Raw genomic sequence first — 23494 nt, forward strand, 5'->3', positions numbered from 1 at the left:
TTAGATCTTGTGCTTTATTTACGCCCAATTGTTCAGTCTGAAGTCTTCTCTATCGGTTAATCATGATCCATGATGCGTCTAATGGGTGGGGTGGGGTGACAGGAGGGGCGGGGTGAGAGGGAGCCGCGGCCGGCGACAGCTAGCTGGGCGCAGGGGCTTCCTGGATTTCCGCCGCCCGCTGGATCATGTCCAGAGCCTCCCAGAAGAAGTCCTTCTGGAAGGTCATGAGGGGCATGCTGCCGACGGCTTCCTTCATCTTGGCCATGCGCCCCTCCAGCGTCGGGCACTTGTGCAGCTGGCTCAGGTACTCCTCGCACGCCCGGGCCGCCATGGCCTCCGTGTCGCTCGGCGCCACCCCTGCCTTGCTGGCCGGCAGCTCGCGGTAGGCGGGGACCTCCTCAATGTCGTGGCTGGACAGCATGTAGAGGCACTCGCGGGTGGAGCAGATGCGGCGGGCACAGGGTGGCACCTGAGAGGGGGAGACGGATCTCAGGAGAGCCACGCCGGATCAGGCCAATGGCCCATCTAGGCCCATGGCCTGTTCTCACTGCAGCCAACCAGAGGCCTGTGGGAAAAGAGCAGAGCCCTCTCCCCTCCCAGGGCTCCCAGCGACTGGGATTCAGAAGCATGGCTGCCTCTGACTGTGGAGGCAGAGCAAATAGCCCTCCTGGCTAGGAGCCTTCTCCTACTCCACCATGTTTTTGCCTTTTAAAGCCACCTAGGGGTTGGAGACAGTGTCCAGGAGGCAGCACACAACCCTCTGCACTCAGGAGGATGCCATGGGGATGTTGGGACCCTCCCTTCAGCCCGGACGCTGAGGATCAGGAGATAAAACCACACTCAGGGTTTTGAAGCAGTTTTGTGGATCATAATAATAATAATAATAATAATAATAATAATAATAATAATAAATTTATTTACACCCTGCCCTTCCCAGCCAAGACCGGGCTCAGGGCGGCTAACCAATAATAAAAACAAGTTGATTAAAATACAATTTAAAAAAGATTAAAATACAACATTAAAACATTAGGATGCAGCCTCATCACAGGAGGAGAAAGGAAAAAAGAAAGAGGGGGAGGGAATCAAACTGATTCTAAGCCAAAGGCCAGGCGGAACAACTCTATCTTACAGGCCCTGCGGAAAGAAATCAGATACTGCAGGGCCCTGGTCTCATGAGGCAGAGTGCTCCACCAGGCCGGAGCCAGTGCTGAAAAGGCCCTGGCTCTGGTTGAGGCTAATCTAGCTTCCTTAGCGCTTGGGACCTCTAGGGTGTTGCTGTTTATGGACCTTAAGGTCCTCCATGGGGCATACCATAAATTGGCATTCTACATGCCTGGGTGGGCATGTCTAAACAAAAATGTTTTTGGCACAGTGATGTCAAGAGGCAGGGAGTTCCAGAGTGTAGGTGCTGCCGCACTGAAATATCCATGTGCACAGAAAAGATCGGAGCATAACATAGGAAGGGGGCAGGAGAGATGGCTGGGAATGACTAGACTTCACGGCAGACACCCACGGGCTATGCAGCCCACTTCCCAGGTCCTGGCTGCCCACGCTTTGGCCTCACCCCACCTCTCTCCCCCTCACCTTGGTGTGCAGCCGGACGAAAGAAGCGCTGCCTTTCGGCCACCCGGGTAGGCGCCCTCCAGCTCCGCAGCCACAGCCCATCAGGTCCTTGCTGAAGTCCCCGCTCTGGCTCAGCACCAGCGTGTGGTTGAGGCCGCAGCAGAGGTCGATGGGGCACTTGAGGTAGTGCACCTGCAAGAGGGAGCACAGCGGCATCAGAGCGTGGCTGAGGATTCGCAGCCATCATGATTGCTGGAGGGATGTTTCCTGTTGCTGGCAGAGGCTCAGGTGAAATGGGCGTAGAACCACAGAATTGTAGAGTTGGAGGAGACCCGACCCCCCCCTCGAGTGCTATTTAGCCTGACTCCTTGCAATGCAGGAATCCCAGCTAGACAATCCCTGCCAGGTGGTCACCATGAAGGGGGCTCAAGGCTGAAAAGGGACAACCATTTCTATGTGTCACAATGCCTGATTTGAGCTTGACACGGCCCATAAAGGTGGTTCTGCCATGAGGACATTGCAAGGGCTCAGATGCTTCCTGGAGCTCTGAGGGTCCCCACTCCACCCCAGGAAGGGTGGTCTGCTCTCCTCTCACCTGGGCAGGCTCCCCGCGGTCTATCTTGTCGCCTGTGCCTAGCTGGCCATAGCGGTTATTTCCTTGCATGAAGATCCGCCCAAACTCGTCCACTAGCCCCAGGTGGTTGTAGCCAAGGGCACAGCTGAGGACCTGCCACAAAGCGGGAGAGGGGAAGGGAGAGAGTCTGACCCACACCTAAGGCCTGAGCGAGGACACGGGGCTTAATCTCAAGTAGGACTCCCATCATATCCAGCCTGAATCTTGTCACCACTGCTGCTTGAAACACATGGTATTCATCCATCGGTGCTCCTGAGCACATGCAGAGAGCATTTCCCTCTCCCTAAGAAGGGCCCTTTGCATCACACCACTGGCCTGCCTAATCCAGCCTCCTATTCTCACAGTGGCCAACCAGATGCTTCAATGGGAATCCTGCTATCAGGACCTGAGCACAATAACACTTCTGTGGTTTCCAACAACATTTTGGCACCAGGGGAAGATTTGTTTGTTGGTGTCAGACCACTTTCATCTCTGGACCCAGCAAGTGTCAGACTCCTTTAAGACTTGGGGTGTTAAGCCGCATGCCAGACACTTCTAATTATTTGATCCAGCATGTGCTAACAGCTAATTAAGCCAGGCTCTCCTCCTGTGTTGAGGGATGGCCTGGGCGATGGGCCATTAAGAGAACAAAAGGATTGAAAGGAGTCCGTTTCAGATGGCAAATGGGTGAGGCCCCTTTGCCTCAGCAGATGAAACCAGAGCTTAGTGGAGAGAGGTGAGAAGCAATGTGGGAAGCGTAGAGAAGGGGCAAGAGTCAAAGAAGTGGCAGAGAGACAAAGCAGCAAGCAGGCGAGTCAGAGCAGCTTTTGAGATCAAGGTCTGACGCCTGCTTGAATCCAATGTCATTGGCTACAAGACCCTCTTGCTGTGAACGCCTCCATCGTAGGCTCATGTATATATTTCGAAATAAACCGTATATCCTAAAGACACCGCAGTCTCCGCTGTGCCTCGTTTCCAAAAGGAAACACAGACCCTGGGTAAGCACTGGGAACCCCTGGAATCTCGCACTGCTCAGAGATTAGGGTGGCGTGCAACTGAATCTAGGTGGGCTTTTTTTTCTGTCTGTCTGTTTGGATGGTTGTTAAGTCACTAAGAAGAAGAAGAAGTCCTCCCCTGGTGGGAGAGGGGAGGGCGGGGAACAGGACAGAGCCCCACCTCTGGGTTACCTTAGCCGGGAGGGAGAGGGCCAGGGGCATCTGCTGATCCAGCGGGTCGAACGCATGGAGGGTGCCAAAGAGGTCGCGATAAACACCGGGCGAGTGGACCTCAAAGTAGACGGTGCCCTCGTCTGTGGAGGAGATGCAAGATCGTTGCTGGCCAAACCCTGGCCCTGCACAGAGGCAGAAGGGCTCCCCCCCGGAACAGAATCCAACTAGCCCAGGCAAGGAGGTTGGGGTTGTGCGGGTGAAGGGCTCCCCACTGCAGTGGCTGCCCGTGGCATTTTGCACTGGGTTCAAACTCCTGCTCCGGGCTTTCAGGACGCTGCCCTCCTGCTACTCTCTTCTTAAGCCCCATTTGCTCAGGCAGACTTGGTTCTTATCACCTCACCACCCCATGGCCGCCTTCTCCCACTCTCATCTGTGATCCTCCTCCTCAGCTGCCTCGGATGCAGCTTCCCCTTCTCAGTGCTGAAATAGGGGCTACTGGAAATAGCTGGTGAGGCCTCCCTCCTTCTCCAACCAAAGCCTCCCCACCACTGGTTCCTTCCGCTTGCACCTCAGGTGGTTCCACCTAAGGTAAAGGTAAAGGGACCCCTGGCCATTAGGTCCAGTCGTGGCCGACTCTGGGGTTGCGACGCTCATCTCGCTTTACTGGCTGAGGGAGCCGGCGTACAGCTTCCGGGTCATGTGGCCAGCATGACCAAGCCGCTTCTGGCGAACCAGAGCAGCGCATGGAAACGCCGTTTACCTTCCTGCCGGAGTGGTACCTATCTATCTACTTGCACTTTGATGTGCTTCCGAACTGCTAGGTTGGCAGGAGCAGGGACCGAGCAATGGGAGCTCACCCCCTCGCAGGGCTTCGAACCGCTGACCTTCTGATCAGCAAGTCCTAGGCTCTGTGGTTTAACCCACAGCACCACCCGCGTCCCTATACCAATAACATGCCCCCCCAACCCCCACTTCTCAGCCTTCTCTCAGCTCAGTTTGGGCTTCCTGATATCACCTGTACACCCGCTTGGGGGCAGACCACATTGCCATGTGTGATCTCTGGCCTCTTCATGAGGACAGAGGAATGGCCAATAGTGACAGCAGTGGCACAAGGTTGAGGAGCCCACTGTAGGGTCATCTAGTCCAACCCCCCTGCAATGCGGGAACTGTAGCTCAAGAATTCCTGACAGGAAGCCACCCAACCTCTGCTTAAAAAACTCCAGGGAAGGAGAGTCCACCAAGGCAATCTGCCCCACTGTCAAATAGCTTCAATAGTTGGAATTTCCTTTCTTGTCATATTGGGATCTGTTGGCCCAGGTCCTTCCCTCCGGAGCAGCAGAAAACAAGCTTGCTCCGTCTTCTGTGTGACAATGCTTCAGATACCTGAAGGCAGCTCTCCTGTCCCCTCTCGGTTCTTGTCCTCTCCAGGTGAAACATGCCCAGGTCCCTCAACCGTTCGTCATAAGTAATAAATAATAATAAGGCGGCTTGGTTTCTGGACCCTATTGGTTGTGGCGGCCTCTGGGCAGAGACTGGCCTGGCTGGAGGGCACCTTCTGCTTACCTGTGAGATAGACGGCGCTGCTCTGGTTGGAGTGCATGTTGCGGACAGAGATGTGAGGGAGGCACTTGGAGACTTTGCGCAGAGCCAGCTGCACAGTGTAGGAGCGCGGCTGGTCCAGCTGGGTCTCGTTCACCACCAAACTGTAGATCTTCCCTTCCTCTGTGGGGGGGGGGGGAAACAAAACACCCCACAAAAAGTGACTGCGGAATTCGCTTGCCTCCACATGCACAAAGCCCTATACGGCCTAGGACGCTTGTACCTATGGGACCGCCTCTCCTGGTATGTCCCACGGAGGACCTTACTGTCTTCAAACAAAAACATCTTGGAGGCCACAGGGAGATTAGGCTGGCCTCAACCAGAGCCAGGGCCTTTTCGGCTGTGGCCCCAATCTGGTGGAACGCTCTGTCCCAAGAGACTAGGGCCCTGCAGGACTTGACATCTTTCCGCAGGGCCTGCAAGACGGAGCTGTTCCACCAGGCCTTTGGCCAGGGCACAGCCTGACTCCCTCCTTCTGTAATCCTCACAGAACTCTAGCCCAATAGTTGCCATTAATTTGATTCTGAATTGATTTTAGAATGCTGTGTTACTTTTATTGTTGTTAGCTGCTCTGAGCCCGGCTTTGGCTGGGGAGGGCAGTATATAAATAATTTATTATTATTACTATTATTATTATTATTATTATTATTATTATTATTTATTAAAGGAGCACGACGCGAGGGACCAGGTCAGGGCGACTGTAGGCCATGCCTTGTTGCACATGCCCTGTGCATATACTCTGCATTCACCCCTTTCGCCACAAGGGGAGGACCAGGTTTGGTAATTTGGGGGAGGGCATCTCAGGGTCTCCAGTACAGAAGTGCATTGATCATTTATTTACAACTGACTAGGCCAGAGCCTAGAGCAAAACACCTCTCCCGCTTGGACTACTGCAATGCGCTCTACGTGGGGCTACCTTTGAAGGTGACTCGGAAACTACAACTAATCCAGAATGTGGCAGCCAGACTGGTGACTGGGGGCGGCCGCCGAGACCACATAACACCGGTCTTGAAAGACCTCCATTGGCTCCCAGTACGTTTCCGAGCACAATTCAAAGTGTTGGTGCTGACCATGAAAGCCCTAAATGGCCTCAAAGGTCCAGTAGACCTGAAGGAGCGTCTCCACCCCCATCATTCTGCCCGGACGCTGAGGTCCAGAGCCGAGGGACTTCTGGCGGTTCCCTCATTGCGAGAAGCAAAGCTACAGAGAACCAGGCAGAGGGCCTTCTCGGTAGTGGCGCCTGCCCTGTGGAACGCCCTTCCAGCAGATGTCAAAGCGATAAATAACTACCTGACATTCAGAAGACATCTTAAGGCAGCTCTGTTCAGGGAAGTTTTTAATCTGTGATATTTTAGTGTATTTTTGGTTTCTATGGAAGCCGCCCAGAGTGGCTGGGGAAACCCAGCCAGATGGGCGGGGTAAAGGTAAAGGTAAAGGTACCCCTGCCCATACGGGCCAGTCTTGACAGACTCTGGGGTTGTGCGCCCATCTCACTTAAGAGGCCAGGGGCCAGCGCTGTCCGGAGACACTTCCGGGTCACGTGGCCAGCGTGACATCGCTGCTCTGGCCAGAGCCAGAGCCGCACACGGAAACGCCGTTTACCTTCCCGCTGGTAAGCGGTCCCTATTTATCTACTTGCACCTGGAGGTGCTTTCGAACTGCTAGGTTGGCAGGTGCTGGGACCGAGCAGCGGGAGCGCACCCCGCCGCAGGGATTAGAACCGCCGACATTTCGATCGGCAAGTCCTAGGCGCTGAGGCTTTAACCCACAGCGCCACCTGCGTCCCTGATGGGTGGGGTACAAATAATAAATTATTATTACATCATCATTATTATTATTATTATTATTATTATTATTATTATTATATTTAACAAAATACAATGGCTTTCAAAGCTATTTCTGATTGCTCTCCTGCACTAGGGACAGGGAATAAGAAGGTCCTTGTTGCATTTCCAGCAGCGTATATTTGGTGGGACTTGGCTTTAATGTGGTCCTCCAACTTCTCTCCAGGACTCCAGATTTAAGACTCCTGCTAAGCGACTTTAAACCAGGCACTGGGAAAACAGCATCACTTCATCAAGCCCATCCACAGATGACCCCCTGAGGGTCATCCAGCCCAACCCCCTGCAATGCAGGGTTCTCAGCTAAAGAATCCAAGACAGATGGCCATCCAAACTCTGCTTAAAAACCTCCGAGGAAGGAGAGCCTGCCACCTTCTGAGGGAATCTGTTGCACTGTTGAACGGCTTTTACTGCCAGAAAGTGCTTCCTGATGTTTAGTCAGAAACTCCTTTCTTTGTAACTTGAAGCCATGGGTTCGAGTCCTGCTCTCCAGAGCAGGAGGGAAACAAGCTTGCTCCCTCTTCCATGTGACAGCCCTTCAGATATCTGAAGAAGACTATCATGTCTCCTCTCAGTCTCCTCTTTTCCAGGCTAAACATCCCCAACTCCCTCAACCATTCCTCATCAGGCTGGGTTTCCAGACCCTTGATCATCTTGGTCACCCTCCTCTGCGCACCTTCCAGCTTGTCAACATCCTTCTTAATCTGAACGCAACATTCCAGGTGTAGTCTATTCTGACCAAGGCAGAATAGAGTGGTACCAACACTGGACCAAGTTCATTTGTTTTGCTGAATTACCGTATTTTTCGCTCTATAGGACACACTTTTTCCCCTTCAAAAGTGAAGGGGAAATGTGTGTGCGTCCTATGGAGCGAAGATGCCATAGCCCCGCGACCCTCTCCTGGCTGGAGAGGTGACGCGTGACTATGGCAGGAGCCTCTCAGCTGCGCCTTTCCGCTGCTCCCTGACCTGCTCTTTGGGGCTGGTGGTGGGCTTCCCCCTGCCAGCCCCAAAGAGCAGGTTGAAAGGAACCTGAAGCCTGGGGAGCGAGAGGGGTCGGTGCACACCGACCCCTCTTGCTCTCCAGGCTTCCAAGGTAGCCGCCTGAACGCACCTTAAATGGCACCTTGTTTTAGAGCGGGAAAACAAGAGGGGCGAAATTCTCCCCCTCTCTGCGCAGCGCCTCCTGGCGCTTCGCTGAAGGGGCGCTAGGCAGAGAGGGGGAGATTTTTTTTCTTGTTCTCCCCCCTCTTAAACAAGGTGCGTCATATTGTCCGGTGCGTCCTATGGTGCGAAAAATACGGTAATTAAACTACAGTGGTACCTCGGGTTAAGTACTTCATTCGTTCCAGAGGTCAGTTCTTAACCTGAAACTGTTCTTAACCTGAAGCACCAGTTTAACTAATGGGGCCTCCTGCTGCTGCTGCCGTGCTGCCGGAGCACGATTTCTGTTCTCATCCTGAAGCAAAGTTCTTAACCCGAGGTAATATTTCTGGGTTAGCGGAGTCTGTAACCTGAAGCGTGTGTAACCTGAGGTTCCACTGTAAATAGTTTGGGAACTGCTGCTTTAGCAAATCTCTCTGTGAGAATGAGGCTCAGCGTGTGAAGCATTTGTTAAACTGCAGCCACTGTTAGCAGTTAACTGCTGCCAGAATTATTATTTCTCAAAGCTGGAATTAAAATGAGAATATAGTCCATGAGAGAATGGGTACCTAAAATCTGGGATGCAGTATGTATAGTTAAGCTCAGATACAGCTGTACCTTGGTTCTAGATCAGAATCCATTCCGGAAGTCCGTTCGACTTCCAAAAACGTTTGAAAACCAAGGTGCAGCTTCCAGTTGGCTGTAGAAGACGTTTGGCTTCCAAAAAACATTCGCAAACTGGAACACTCACTTCCAAGTTCATGGCGTTCGGGAGCCAAAACGTTTGAGTTGCAAGGTGTTTGAAAAGCAAAGTACGACTGTACATGGTAAGAACCAGAGAGGGTAGACAACAATATGATATATTCATTGAGAAATGGAGTCTAATGTACTGGAGTAATAAGGTACCAGAGAATGTAAACCCATTTGTGTTACTTGGAACTTTGCGATATTAATTTATTACGTTTGATTTTTGGTATGGATTTCTGTCTCTATACATTTGGCTCCAGATATCCCCTTTTCCTCTACTTCTGTATTGTTTTATTCGGCATCTATTATTCTATTTTGCTGTGTTTATACTCTCTCTCTCAATCCCTGCAGGGGCTCACCTGTCAGGAGCAAGAGGGACCTCTCCGTCTCCTGCCCCACCAGCACAATCTGCTTGAACTTCATGGAGAAGTGGAAGGTCATCTTGAACACCCGCTGCCCGCTGGATTGCAGGTAGACCTCCACGCAGTCGCAGAGGCGCCCACTGCCGGCTGGGCTGGAGCCCTCGCTGCGCCCCACGGCTGCCGTAACCGGCTGTTCGCGGGTGGCCAGCACGTACAGGTACTTTCGGTACACAGTGTCGCTCCGGGGGTCCGTGGCAAACTGCAGGCAGAAGAAGGAGGAGGGAGGAGGCACTCAGGGTCAGGAGGCCGGAGATCCCGGGATGCTGCAGGAACTGATCAGGGATCTAGAGGGGGAAGAAGTCCGGGCTGTGCACAGGGGTGGCAGAGAAGACCCTCCCCTCTCACAAAGAGCCCTGGGGCAACCAGCTTCTGGGGAAAGAAACTAGGGTGCCACAGGACTGTCTGACGCCTTTCCCTAAAGGGAGGTACTAAAGGGTCTGGAAGTGTCCAGAGTGTAGAACTCACATCAAAGAAGAAGAAGAAGAAGAAGAAGAAGAAGAAGAAGAAGAAGAAGAAGAAGAGTAGTAGTTTGGATTTGATACCCCGCTTTATCACTACCCTAAGGAGTCTCAAAGCGGCTAACATTCTCCTTTCCCTTCCTCCCCCACAACAAACACGCTGTGAGGTGAGTGAGGCTGAGAGACTTCAGAGAAGTGTGACTGGCCCAAGGTCACCCAGCAGCTGCAGGTGGAGGAGCGGGGAAGCGAACCCGGTTCACCAGATTACGAGTCTACTGCTCCTAACCACTACACCACACTGGCTCTCCTAGCCACCTGAGCCTTCAGTGACAGACTTGGGTCCAGGAGCACCCCATGCTATGGACCTCCTGGACATGAAAACATAACACCTCCACCTTTTCATGATTTAATTTTATTGGCCCGCATTTGGCCCACCACTGTCTCCTTCAAGGAAGATGGCACCTTTCTCTTCCTCCAGTGTAGCATTAACCCTACCCACTGCAGCTCCCTCTAAGATGGGTACGGGGCCAGGGGCCAGAGGATCAGCCGCACTTCTTCAAGCAGCTGTACAAGGCAGGCATCCAGGCAGCAATAACTGAAGCTGACCTAGGCTGCCCGTCTCCTTTCTCTCCCTCCCTCTCAACTGGGACTGCATTCTGCCCACAGCTCCAATGCCAGGCCATGGCTCTAGAATGTCCTGCCCTGCTCCGGCCTCTGGGAAGCAGTGGGGACAGGCAGCCCGCCCCCACACCGCAGGGTTTCTCTCCTCTCCCAGGCACCTACGTCCTTGGCACTGCGGCAGAGCACCATGTAGCGGCAGGCGCGGCGCCACTGGATGTGGCCCATGGTGGAGGAGACCAGGGCGTTCTTGAGGAAGAAGAGGGTGCCGTTGTAGTCCAGGATGAAGACGTGGTCCTTGGTGGGCAAGAACTTCCGGTAGCCGTGCGAGAGCAGTGGGGCAACCGTCTTGCTGACAAAGTGCCGGCGGCCGCTGAACATCTGGAAGTACAAGCCCTTGGTGTCTGCGGGACAGAGAGACCCCCCAGGGACAGAGGGAGTGGGTCTGTCTGAAGGAGCTGCCACAGCTACACCGCTCCCTTCCCTGGGGAATGGGGGCAGGGTGGGATCCCCTTTTGCGGGATCGGCCAGCCCTCTTCAGCTGCCCCCAGCCCAGGCAGATGCAGAACTTTTTCTCATACAGCAAAAAAAACCACACCCCTTCCTCCTCCCCCTCTGCTTCACCACTGAGGTATACTGACAGTTGAGGATAGCCGATCTCTTCCATGGCCGGCTGCCACCAGAGTTCTCGTCCCGCAGGCGAGGAGAAAGGCGGCGGCAGATCCTCTGCCAGACCCCCTCACTGTCGCACACCTCATAGAAGTACCGGCAGGTCTGGCCCAGAGCCACCACATCCTTGACAGGCAGGAAGGAGATAATGTAGTACAGCTGGAGAGAAGGAGGGACGAAAGTCAAGGTGAGCGCAGGGAGCGTCACACACACACAAACACTTCGCTGAACTAGTGTGCTCTTCTCTCTGCCCTGCCTCCACAGTCAGAGACAGCAATGCTTCCAAATTCCAGTTGCTGGAAATAATACTTTATAATAATAATAGTTTATTATTTATACCCCGCCCATCTGGGTGGGTTTCCCCAGCCACTCTGGGCGGCCTCCAATACAATATTAAAATACAGTAATGCCTCAAACATTAAAAGCTTCCCTAAGCAGGGCTGCCTTCAGATGTCTTCTAAAAGTCTGGTAGTTGTTTATTTACTTGACATCTGGTGGGAGGGCGTTCCACAGGGTGGGTGCCACCACCGAGAAGGCCCTCTGCCTGGTTCCCTGTAACCTCGCTTCTCGCAGGGAGGGAACCGCCAGAAGGCCCTCGGCGCTGGACCTCAGTGTCCGGGCTGAACGAGGGGGGTGGAGACGCTCCTTCAGGTATACTGGGCTTTTGAGGCCGTTTAGGGCTTTCAAGGTCAGCACCAACACTTTGAATTGTGCTTGGAAACGTACTGGGAGCCAATGTAGGTCTTTCAGGACTGGTGTTATGTGGTCCCGGCGGCCGCTCCCAGTCATCAGTCTAGCTGCCGCATTCTGGATTAGTTGTAGTTTCCAGGTCACCTTCAAAGGTAGCCCCATGTAGAGTGCATGGCAGTGGTCCAAGCGGGAGATAACCAGAGCATGCACCACTCTGGCGAGACAGTCCAGGGGCAGATAGGGTCGCAGGAGGGGAAGAGTTGCTCTCTTAGGTCTGACTAGCGGGTTTCTCATAAAGGCCATTTGGTTGGCCACTGTGAGAACAGGATGCTGGACCAGGTGGGCCATTGGCCTGATCCAGCAGGCTCTTTTTATGATCTTGCTGTCCCCACCTCCTGGACCACAGCCAGGCAGCCTCACTCACCAGTTCTGGAGGGAAGACCTGGATAGAGATGGAATCTCCTCTGCCCTTCTTGTCTTCTGTGGTCTCAGTGGATGAGCTGCGCCGCTTCTTCTTGGGCTGCTGAGGGGAGGGGAAGGAGGATGGAGAGGGGGACAAGGGTGTGAGCAGCCAGGTGGAATTTTTTTTCCTCTTTCAGGGCTTAGTTTCAAAGTGGTTTTGATATCCCTAGGAATCCCTTGCCTTAAAAACTGAACAGCAGAATTTCACAAGGTGTAGCTTCCCCATCACTACATGGACATAGTGTCAGAAAAATGTCTCCCCCAGTTGAATTTCTGGCTGTCACACCCACAGAAAAGAGTGACAAGCTTCTGTCCGGTCCAGGGGCTTCCTCTGTCATATCATGTCTTGCCTTCAGAGAGCAGGCTGACTCACAATCTCTGCCAAAGCATTCTCAGCATTGGCCCCAAACCATGATTGCCCAGGGCACTTTAAGGGAAACCGTGATTTATTCCACCAAGGTGAAACCAGTTTCATAATAATTTATATCTGCCTTGTGGATGGAATAGGAACGTTAGCAGCAGTGCCTTGAGAGATAGCGGGCAGCCTTGGAAGTGCATTTCCCTGGTTGCACACCAGGAGGCAACACGACCCTGCGTTAGAAATCAACATCTAGCTGGGATTTTTCTCCCTCCCTTGAAGATAATTACACATTTGATGCTGAAAAGCTATTTTGTCCAATTAGAAACAGCTTATGTGACACTTCTTTCACATAGCAAAGGCAACACAAAGTTTTCGTGCAGTTGCTTTGCTGCGTTGGACCTGGACTTAGGCACAAAGGCATGACCAGAGTGTGACTTGCACTCTGTAGTAGTCCATGAAAGCTTATGCCGTAATTAATTGCCACAGTACTCTTCTGGGTTGAAGGGTTTTTTTTGGTTTTTTTATGTGACAAATCCTTTCCAACCCACTTTTCAAAGATTTTTCAGAACGTGGTGAGTCACAGTGCTGACTTGTCAAAGTAGTCAGCTTGTGTGGATTTCTCCAAGTTTGAAGAAAATATTGTGTATCTTGGTTACCGATTTGGCTAGACAGTTTATTTTAAATTAATTTGCACATGCAATCAAGCAATGGAAGAAGCAGCATCCCCAATTCAGTCAACTGAAAGGGAAAAGCTCTCCGCTCCCCGTTCCTCCTCCTCCCACTCTTGGAAAAATCCCCACACAGGTGTCTGCCCTGCCCTGCAGCCAAAATATAGCATGCTCACTCCAAGCGGTTCCTCAATGCTAGAGATGTGGGAGAAGCGCTGGAGCTTTCTCCTTCTGAATTTTCGGACGATGCGCCTGTCGCTCATGTCTGCCCGCCCAGCCATCGCTTGCGCGGTGGGTGTGAGCTCTCAGACCCACCCTTGTTGCTGGGCCCAGCATGGCCAAGGCTTATGAATGCCTCTGCCCACAAGGTGAATCACCCCGGGGGACATGGCACTATGTGATAATGGCCGTCCTGATGGCTTCACAGAGACAGGGGTTCCCCTGGTAACTGGGGCACTGTGACATCAGCACCTATCTGGGACTGTCTTTATGACCTGTGCACTAGGTACCACCGGGTCCTGGGATTAAAGACCAGGCAAGGTGTGCACCAAAGGGCCGGGATCGTGCTAACAGCTCTGATTTGTACCAGCACTCCACAGTCTGTTCTGCTCCTCCGCTAAGGGGCAGTGAGTTATGGGGGTTAAGGCCAGTACTTTCTCTCCTTGGAGTCATAGTGACATCTCTCGTTATTAATATATGTTAAATGAGATGCTTCGTCGATGCACCCAGAAAGGGGTGAGTGACAAAGGGTGGATTGGTCAGTATCCGTTCTGTCCTTTCTCCTACTTTCCATTTGCAACATCCAGAACTGGCTGATACCCAAGAGAGGTGTTGTCAGTGGCTTCTGAATGCATATAGGGGAAATGTTTGGCTTTACTCTCGTAGCTGCTTCTGATTCCACTTATTCTGAGAGTAGAAGGACTAGGCAGAGGTATTGGGAGGGTTGGGCCAGCCTTCCCCCAACGCCTGGTGCATTCTCGGTTTTTCAAACTACAACTCCCAAGAGCCCCGGCACCGTACGGTTGAGCCATCTGAGGCCGTTGGGGATTGTAGCCCAAAAATGTCTGGAGGGCACTAGATTGGGGGAAGGCTGCCTTAAGTAATGCCCATGTTTTTACAGCTGCCCAAAGTGATTAAACGTACCATGGAAACACACATTGCGGCAAAATGCAAAGTTTGATGCTGCCAGCTGGCCGTTCCACCCTCCGAGCGCACCTTGGCGTCAAGAGCTTCTAGCCTGCCCTTCCAGAGGACTCGGGAATTCTAGATCTTGCCCCCTAGTTCTAATAACCCACAAGTCTCCACTCTCAGTTCCAGAGAAGGCAGGCATCCAGGCCCTTGGCCCACTAGAGCTCGCTCTGTCCTCCAGTTCCCCAATGCCTCCTTTCACCGGCAGGTGTCACAACTGCAGCCTTCAGCAACTCAGCCGGTGTGTGAGTTTTCCTGCAGAATATCCGGAGGGCACCAGGTTAGGGAAGGTTTCTTCGCCTCTCTCTTTCTACCTGCCGAGGTCCAGCATGGTCTCTCAACGGCTACTAGCCAGGATGGCCAGGCACTTCTGAACACCAGCTGCCGAGAACTGCAGGAGAGGGCTGGTCTTGCGTTCGAATCCTGCTTAGGGGCTTCCCCATGGAGGCATCTGGTTGAACAGGATGCTGGCCATATCTGCCCCCCCACTTGGGCCTGATCCTGCGTTTGCGTCCCAACCTGCCTGCCTGCAAGCAAGAAAAAGCATGAAACAATAAGATCGGATGGCTTGTTAAAGTGGTTTTTAATACAGAGAAAAACACCGGCTGAGGAACGGGCTCCCTGTTGCAAAGCTCAGCTTTCCAGGGTTGGAAAAGCAGGGGCTGGATCTTGGCAGCCCCTTGCTCTGGCCTCCGTCCCCACATCTGGCTGGCTGCCCGCATCTTCACCCAACCCAGGCACCCCTCCTTCCTTCTTCCCTGCTGGGCATCTGATACTCTCCTTGCTGGGCAGCCTGGGAGCCCCTCTCCTGGGCACAAGGAACTACAACTCCCAGCCACCCCCAGCTGGCACGGGCCTGGCTGGTGGGAGTTGTAGTCCCAAGCGCCTGGCGGGCGCCACCTTGGCCAGGGCACACGGTTCTGCAAACCACCTCAGGGTCCCAGGTTCATAATGAAGCAGCATATGCATATATATATATATATATATATATGCACCTTTAGCTCGCTGAAATGCATAAAAATAAATCTGAGAATGCCCCCCCCAGTTGCATTGAGGTTCATCAGCACTCTGCACATGCCCAGAGGCGTTTCCTCCTAGGCTTCAAAAGGAATTGGGCTGTTAGGTGCGCCTCCCTTTCTTCACATCATTCAAGCGCGGGCTTGGACAGGGAGGCACTCTGCACATGCCCAGAGAAGGGAGACACGCCATAATTCACGGAGGGCTTCCCGCCCTTCTCTCCTTCCCCCCCCCCCCGCCAACAGACTGGCATCTCGTTGGGAGAACGGCCTGCCAGTCAGAACGCGTCCCGCCTTTTCCTAGTGTAGATTGGTTAGTTGCGTTGCCATTCAAACTTTTAGTGCCCGCCTCTGCTGAGGTGAGACTGAATCTGATTGGTCTCCGTCTTATTCCCTCAGACTCCCAGCACCCACCCTTCCAGAGGGAAATTGCTGATTGGTCCGCCTCGCTGCTACTCTTCGCCCTCTTGTTACCCCCCCCCAAGGCCGTCAAAGGACCTGCCCCGCCTCAGTCACCTCACGCCGCCTCAGTCTTTCAACCGTTGGCGCCAAAAGTACGGGTGGGCGTGGCCACTTTCCTGATTGGTCGCACTTCTCTCTCTCTCCTTCCGAGCGCTGTGATAAGCCCGGACTCACGTTGCTTGCTTAATGATTGGTCAATAGTTTCACGCCCTGCCTCTATGAATTCCATTGGCTGAGGCAGGCGCGAGGCGAAATCACGGAGCGCTTTCAGTCTGGGGGTGGTGGCCTTAGGAACCGCCTCCTTGGTAAGCGATTGGCCGAAGCGGTAGTCAGCGCCCTTCACGGATCTCTCATTGGCCAACAGCCGCCCCCTCACTTCTCCCTCCGCCCGCGCCCTTGATTGGAGCGAAAGGAGGAAGAACCCGACGGCCCGTTTCCACGCCATTGGTTGCCTGCTCCGGCTGCTCCCCGCCCGCCGCGCCGCGATTGGCGGCTCCCCGCGTGGCCGGCTCCTCATAGGCCGAGGCGGCTCCTCAGGACCCGCCCCCTTTGGCTGGGGTCTCGCCGCTCCTGCCCGCGAGCTCTCAGTCGGCCAGCGGCTGCCTCAGCGAGCACAGCGGAGCCTGCGGGATGGCGGCGGGCGAGGGCGGGGCCGACGCGCTGCCCCCGCCCTCCCCCTCCTGGCCCGGCCCGCTCCCTGGGCCCGAGCGGGCCTTGGAGGAAGCGGCGGCTTCGGGCAGCCTGAGCCTGGCCGGGCGGCGCCTCAGACACTTCCCCGGAGGAGCAGCCCGGCGCTGGGACCTCAGCGACACCACGCAGGCGGGTGAGCAGACCGGCCACGCCCACCTCCCATGACTCCGCCCCTTGACTCCTCCCCTTCCCGCTCCCTCCCTCGTTTCCCAGCAACCAACCCTTGGCCACGCCCACAGGGGGGAAAAGCTGCCCCCTCCCTTAGGGGTATTCATCTTTCTGGCCACTCCCCTCTTTTGGCCACGCCCTCCCCAAACACCCACTTTCGAAATTATCGATTGATTGTATTGTGCTGGTATTGCATCTTCCCCCCCCCTCCAAGTTCTGTGCATGGTTCTTCCCCATGGTAATTTAGCCCCCCCCACCACAACAACCCTGCGAGGTAGGTTCCAGCCTTTCTCAACCTGTAGGTCCCCAGATGTGGTTGAACTACAACTCCCATCACCCCTATCTAGCAAGGCCAGAGTTGAGGGATGATGGGAGTTGTAGTCCAACGACACCTGGGGACCCACAGGTTGAGAACCTTAGGCTGAGAGGCAGGCACTGGTGACCAGGATCACCCAGGGAGCTTAAGAGGTGCTGCGTGGAGGATTCGAACCCAGGTTTTGCCCTCATTTAATCCCCACAACAACCTTGTGCGGTAGGCTAGGCTGAGAGGGATTGACTGCCCCCCAAGGGGGCTTCCAGATCCAGATTCCCCAGCGTCTCCCCTTTATTTACACAACTTCCCTGCAAGGTAGGCCAAGGTGAGAATGGGCTAGGCAAGGAGTCGGGTTTGGGCCCTCCTGCCCTGGTCCAGTCACTTGAGGATGACAGCTGCACCCTAGGGCACTTTTGGATCTTGTCCTCGCATCAGCTCCGCTGCTCTTTCAGTACCAGGATTTCCCCGCCCTTCTCCGGTGATACTCAAATGGCACTCTTGTGTCAGGGAGTTCCAAAGGCTTTCCCTCTACTTTGGTTGCAGCTGCGTTTTGGAATGCCAAGTGGTGTTTGGGGTGGTTGTTGAGTGATGTGGCAGAATCTTGGGCAGGAAACCCCATCTCTCCCGCGCGCCTGTGTGTGAAGAGGCCTTGCAAGGGCTGGAACGGGGCCTCCAAGCCGAGGGGAGCCGGGAGCCTGCCTTCCGGTTTTGCTGTGCCGTCCATCACTTTTGCCCAGGAGCCAGACCTGAACTCTGCCCATGAAAAATTCCCACCCCATAAAAAAAGAGGGTCACTACAGCTGAAATAACAGGGGCACCAAGGTGCCCAAAGTCAAGTGGCAGCTTCTGGGAACTGTAGCTTCCAGGACTGGCAATAGCGTGGGGTTGGGCTGGATGCCTTGCAGCAGGTTGGGCTAGAGGACCTTCGAGGGTCCCTTGCAACTCCATGATTCTACCCCGGGGATGGAGGAAATTGTGGCCCTCCACACGTAGGACCCCGGCTCCCTTCCGCCGCTGGCAGTGTGGGTGACTGATGATGCCGAAAGTTGTAGTGCGCCATCATCTGAGGGCCGCAGCCCCCTGTTCCTGCCTTAGCACCCAGTGCAGTTAGAGAAAGACTTTTTAGTGAGTGCGTTTGAGTGTGCCTGCCAAGGCAGGCGACTTCCTTCACCTTGAGGGCGAGGTTTTTCTGTCTCTTTCTGGTGAAGGAAATGGGCGTATCTGACGGTATCTCCGGAGAATCTCTGGTTCTTGCGGAAGCCCAGCCCTTGCTTGGCAGATCTTTGCGATGTGGGGGGTGGGAGAGAGAAAAGACCCCTCCTGCCCTTTGCTGCCATTCCTAAGCGGGTAGCCTTGGCATCTGCCTTGCCCTCGAGCATTTCAAAGTCGGCTTACGCAGCAGGTTGTCTTCAGCCGAATCCTTCCTTTTTTTACAAGGAACACACCATGAGTTAATAATGTTTTTCTGACACTAAAACCACCCCAGTCTCCTTTTCTTTGGGGATGAAGCTGGGAAGGTGGCGGCGGCAGCAACTACTTCAGCCAAGTGGGGGGGGTGTCTTCTGGTTTCCAGCGTGTGACACTTGTGGCAGTGACAGCCTGCGAGGGGGGGGTCAAGACGGGGAGCCTTCCTTTGCATGCGCCAGCCTCGCTCTCTCTTCCTGTGCCGCTTTGCATAGCTTCCTCATGCCGCCGTTCTGCAAATGTGCTGCTGCTGTCGATGGCTGACTACTTCTCTCCCACTCTTCCTCCCCCCCCCCCAGCAACGCTTCTGCCATTTGGAGTGCGGGGGGCCTCCTGTCGCCCGCAAATCCCTGCCACCCGCACCCTCGCTCGGCGCAAGTGCTGCTTGGTGGGCAGGAGGGCTGGGGGTGGGCTGTGGGGGAGGGAAAAATATCTCCCTCCCCCTTGGAAGAGGTGAGTCAGCAGAGGCTGTGCAGCGTGTTTTGCTCTTGCAGCCTCCCTGGCTGGCTGGCTGCTGAAATGACTTCCAGGGCTTGCGTTGTTGTCCGGTGTGAAGTTAAAAAGGTAAAGGGACCCCAGACCATTAGGTCCAGTCGTGACCGACTCTGGGGTTGCGGCGCTCATCTCGCTTTACTGGCCGAGGGAGCCGGCATACAGCTTCTGGGTCATGTGGCCAGCAGGACTAAGCCGCTTCTGGCGAACCAGAGCAGCGCATGGAAATGCCATTTACCTTTGCCGCCGGAGCGGTATCTATTTATCTACTTGCACTTTGACGTGCTTTCGAACTGCTAGGTTGGCAGGAGCAGGGACCGAGCAACGGGAGCTCACCCTGTTGCGGGGATTCGAACCGCCGACCTTCTGATCGGCAAGCCCTAGGCTCAGTGGTTTAACCCGCAGCGCCAGTTAGCTGCTGGGAAATATCCCTGCTTTCATTCCCCAACCCCTCCAAGGTGAAGGATCTGTTTCCCACAGCAGCCAGCCAAATGGTTCCCGGAAGCCCACAAGCCAGAGATGTGCAGGCAGATGCCTCTTCTGTGTGCTAAGTGACCCACGGACAGATTTCTCCTCTGCCTCAAGTTGCTTTCAAATTCCAGTTTCTGGACACCGCAGGAGGGGAGAGTTGCAGCTTGCGGGTATCCCACAGGTGTACAGGACTAAGATGGCCCCCCCACTGGCCAGATCTAGAGGTCTCTTCTTACGAATTTGTTTAGCCCTCTTTGGGCTCCAGCCAAACTTCTTCCCATCGCTGGGTCTTGTGGCAGGGAGTTCCAGTGGGCAAGGATGGTGCCGCTGTGTCAGGCGTCGCTTCCTCTTTTGTTCAGCACAGATGGCGTGAGGTAATGACTTCTGTCCCTGTGGTGGGAAGAAGCAGTTGAGCAGCTTGCCCTCTTCCACCCCTTCTGAATTAGGTCATGGGGAAGTGGCAGTGCAGAACCGGAGCAAGTTGCCTCTGAGGTTTTTTTGGGGTTGTGAATGCCGCTTTTGCAGCCATCCTAATCTTGCTTTCCTCTGCTAGTTTATAGCAAAATCCTATCCATGTCATAGAGTCACAGAATTGCAGAGTTGGAAGGGACACCGAGGGTCATCCGGTCCAACCCTCTGCAATGCCTGCACACTGAGTCCAGCCAGCCTGATGCAGTGGGCAAACATTAATCCAGAACTTGGGGGAGGTCAGGGTTCAAATCCCCACAGGGCCATAAAGCCCACTGGGCAACCGTGGACCAGTCCCCCCTCACAGGGTGGTTGTGAAGATAAAAATGGGAAAATGTTTATGCCTCCTTGAATTGCTTGGAGAAAAGGTGGAGTAGAACTCTAGTCATACGAATAAAAAAGGCAATTGCGTTCAGGATTCTAGCCTTGTGTCTTTGTTTGCAAGATTGTGAGAGGTAGGAGCTGTGGGGGTCCTCCCAGGTTTGTTGGTTGTGTGAGAACTTGGACCTCGCTGTGCTTGGGACCAGTGAGAGGCGGGACAGAGAACCCAGAGAGATCCTGTGACCATCTCAGATCCTGCTGGGATTAGTCAAGGGCGCTATCTATATCTATATCATATATGTATAGATATAATCTTTTTATTGGATTCCAGCAAAAGATCACACCCTTCTTGACACTTACTGAATCAGTTTATATAGGTAAAGGTAAAGGGACCCCTGACCTTTAGGTCCAGTCGTGGCCGACTCTGGGGTTGTGGCGTTCATCTCGCTTTACTGGCCGAGGGAGCCGGCGTACAGCTTCTGGGTCATGTGGCCAGCATGACTGAGCCGCTTCTGGTGAACCAGAGCAGCGCACGGAAACACCGTTTACCTTCCCACCGGAGCGGTAACTATTTATCTCCTTGCACTTTGACGTGCTTTTTTTTTTTTTAATATTCTTTTTTATTAAGTTTCATTTATCACACACACATAAAGAAAAAACAAAACCATCTAAGACAACAACTAATACAGAAAAGAAAAAGTTTACATTAAGCCCAATACTTATTAAATTAAATAACAGAAAATAATGACAAAAAGAAAAGAAAAAAAAAGAAAAAAAAATGCACCACAGCAATGAAAAAAATAAAAATAAACTGATAAATTGCACATACTTGCTGACTTCCTTCCCTCCTGATTTCGGGTTCTTAATTTTAAAAGTTTCATTTTTACAGCTGATGTTGGGTTATTTGATCTATCTATACATCGAAAGTTTCATAACAAGCCTGCTATATTTGGTAGGTTACTATAGTTACCTTCAATATATGTCATAAATTTAATCCAGTCGTTATTTGACTTTGTATTCTTTTGGTTTCTAATTCTCTGCGTCATTTTAGCTATTTCGACGAAGTTATATAGTTTCGTTTGCCATTCCCTCATCGTTGGTATATTTCTGTTTTTCCAATTTTGGGCAATTAACATTCTGGCCGCTGCTGTTGAGTATTGAAATAAGACTCTATCTTCTTTCTTAATTTCTTCTCCGATGATACCTAATAGGAAGGCCTCTGGCTTTTTCGGGAATGTATATCTCAATATTTTTTTTAATTCATTATATATCGTATCCCAAAATTTTTTTATTTCCTCACATGTCCACCACATGTGTATGAAATTGCCTTCTTTTGTTTTACATTTCCAGCAGGCCTTATTTCCAGTTTTGTACATCCTACTTAGCTTCTCTGGTGTAATATACCATCTATATATCATCTTCTCTAGATTTTCTCTGATTGCAACACTCGCCGTGAATTTTAATCCCACCTTCCACAATTTTGACCATTTTTCATATTCTATGTTGTGCCCCAGGTCTATCGCCCATTTTACCATAACATCCTTAATTTCTTCATCTTTTGTGTCCCATTCCAGTAATAAATTGTACATTTTGGATAATAATTTAAATTTATTTTCTATTATTTCAATTTGGAATTTTGATTTCTTTTCATTCATTCCAATTTTTTTATCTTTTGACCAAATCGCGTTAATTTGATGGTACTGTAACCAGCTTGTCAACTTTCCCTTCAGCTCCTCATATGGCTTTAATTTCCAGCTGTCTTCCGATCTTATCAGTAAATCTTCATATGTTAATTTCTGTTCCTCCATATTTATTTTTTTAATAGTTACGATGTTTACTGGGGACAACCACCAGGGCGTTCTCCATTCTAACAGTTTTTTATTTTTTTCCCAAACTTCGTATAATGGGCCCCTAATAATGTGATTTGAGAACCCTTTATGAGCCTTCTCTTTATTTGCCCAGAGGTAGGCATGCCATCCGAACCTGTTGTCTGCACCTTCAAGATCCAATAAATCAGTGTTTTCCAAGGTTATCCAGTCTTTAACCCAGCATAGGGAGGAGGCCTCGTAGTATAATTTCAAGTTAGGGACTGTGAGTCCCCCTCTCTCCTTTCGGTCTGTAAGTAATTTAAATCTTATCCTTGGCCTCCTTCCCTGCCAAATGAATCTTGAGAGGGTTTTCTGCCAATCTTTAAATAATTTTGACCCCCTAATTACTGGAATATTTTGAAACAAGAACAGCATTCTTGGAAGGACATTCATTTTTATTGTCTCCATCCTGCCCATCCACGAGAGGTTAGCTCTGTTCCAAACATCCAAATCCAGTTTATATACATCACACCAAACCAGAGTTTGAGCTCTCAAACACACAGGGGCTCTGTATCTGAAGAAGTGTGCATGCACACGAAAGCTCATACCAAGAACTAACTTAGTTGGTCTTTAAGGTGCTACTGGAAGGAATTTTTTTTTGTTTTGACACAGGGGCTGTCACAGTTTATTACTTATTTGTTGTTAAATTTATACGCTGTCTTCTTCCAAAGGCGCCCAGGGCAGCAAGTGATGTACATTTCATAAACATATTTAAAGCAGTTCCAGTACAGATGTAGACTAGGAAAGATCTCAAAAGGTTTGTTGGAAGAGGAGCCCCCCCCCCCCCGCTTTGCTTTGCCTGCTCAGTCTCTAAGGCGCGTTGTGCTCCAAAGGAGGAACAGCAGCTGCTAGGGGCGGTTTGTCAATTCACCCCCCAAACATAGAGCAACCGTGGCTTGCAAATTCCCTTCCAGCCGCAGTTTCCGCTTCTGATTTGCTGGTCAGCTGGAAACCTTGGTTTGTCAATACGGACATCGCACTATACATGGCAGAATGTTAGCTTTCTTAACCTTGGTTTGGTGTGATATCTGAATTGTGACACACTGTGTAACAGAACAGACTTGTGTGTGGGAGAGAGAATTCATTTAAGTGATGTGAATTGGGAACATAATTATTGAAAGGCTGGATTTGCAAGGGGGTGGGATTCGCAACTAGATGTAAGATGTCCTTCCTGGATGAAACGGCTCAGGGCCTTGCAGTGCTGTCTCATCTTCAGCCTTGCTCAGCTTGGCCTGGGGGAGTCCACTAAAAAGTGCCGTTTTATCCCCGCCAGAACTGCCAGGGCTCATCTTGGGCTTGGAGCTGATGGCATCCTTGAAAGGCAGCCTTTGCCTCTCACCTCTCGCCTCCGGAGGTTCTGGACTCCATCTGCCCTTGGCCCCAGGCAGCATGGCAGCAAGATTATGCTGGGGCTGTTGGGCGCTTCCATCCCAAAGCACCCAGAGGGCACCAGGTTGGCAGAGGCGGCTTCAAGGCCAGGCCCAGCTGGCACAAGCAGACAGATCTTGCTGGAGGTGACTCTGGCATGGAGAAACTGACTGGGAGTGCTAC

At 52.4% G+C, this 23494-nt stretch overlaps 2 protein-coding genes across 8 annotated transcripts in view; one reads left to right on the top strand and one right to left on the bottom strand.

Moving 5' to 3' along the window:
* Positions 1-14484, bottom strand: FBXO24 (F-box protein 24). 5 transcript variants are annotated; one of them, XM_079951916.1, is made up of 10 exons: positions 14166-14484; positions 11956-12051; positions 10814-11000; positions 10338-10576; positions 9034-9295; positions 4909-5067; positions 3364-3485; positions 2159-2290; positions 1585-1755; positions 1-469 (listed from the first exon to the last, which is right to left on the bottom strand). In XM_079951916.1, exons 1-10 carry the CDS (start codon positions 14178-14180, stop codon positions 140-142), a joined length of 1713 nt encoding a protein of 570 aa, XP_079808042.1. In that variant the 5' UTR covers positions 14181-14484; the 3' UTR covers positions 1-139. The 5 variants fall into 5 exon arrangements, with proteins under 5 accessions (XP_079808042.1, XP_079808041.1, XP_079808040.1 ...); XM_079951915.1 differs by having other exon boundaries at positions 11956-12054; XM_079951914.1 differs by lacking the exon at positions 14166-14484 and adding an exon at positions 13338-13417.
* Positions 13579-23494, top strand: part of LRCH4 (leucine rich repeats and calponin homology domain containing 4) — a 73984-nt gene continuing 64068 nt past the window's right edge. For 2 of the 3 annotated variants that reach the window (XM_079951858.1, XM_079951857.1), the window contains exon 1: positions 16291-16511. In XM_079951858.1, the coding sequence (XP_079807984.1) occupies positions 16319-16511 (193 nt within the window). In that variant the 5' untranslated portion in view covers positions 16291-16318. Of the gene's footprint in view, positions 13758-16290; positions 16512-23494 lie in introns of those variants that run through there. The other variant, XM_079951859.1, reaches the window with a different exon arrangement.

This window comes from Podarcis cretensis (genome assembly GCF_951804945.1).
Source record: "Podarcis cretensis genome assembly, chromosome: 13".
Lineage (NCBI taxonomy): Eukaryota > Metazoa > Chordata > Lepidosauria > Squamata > Lacertidae > Podarcis > Podarcis cretensis.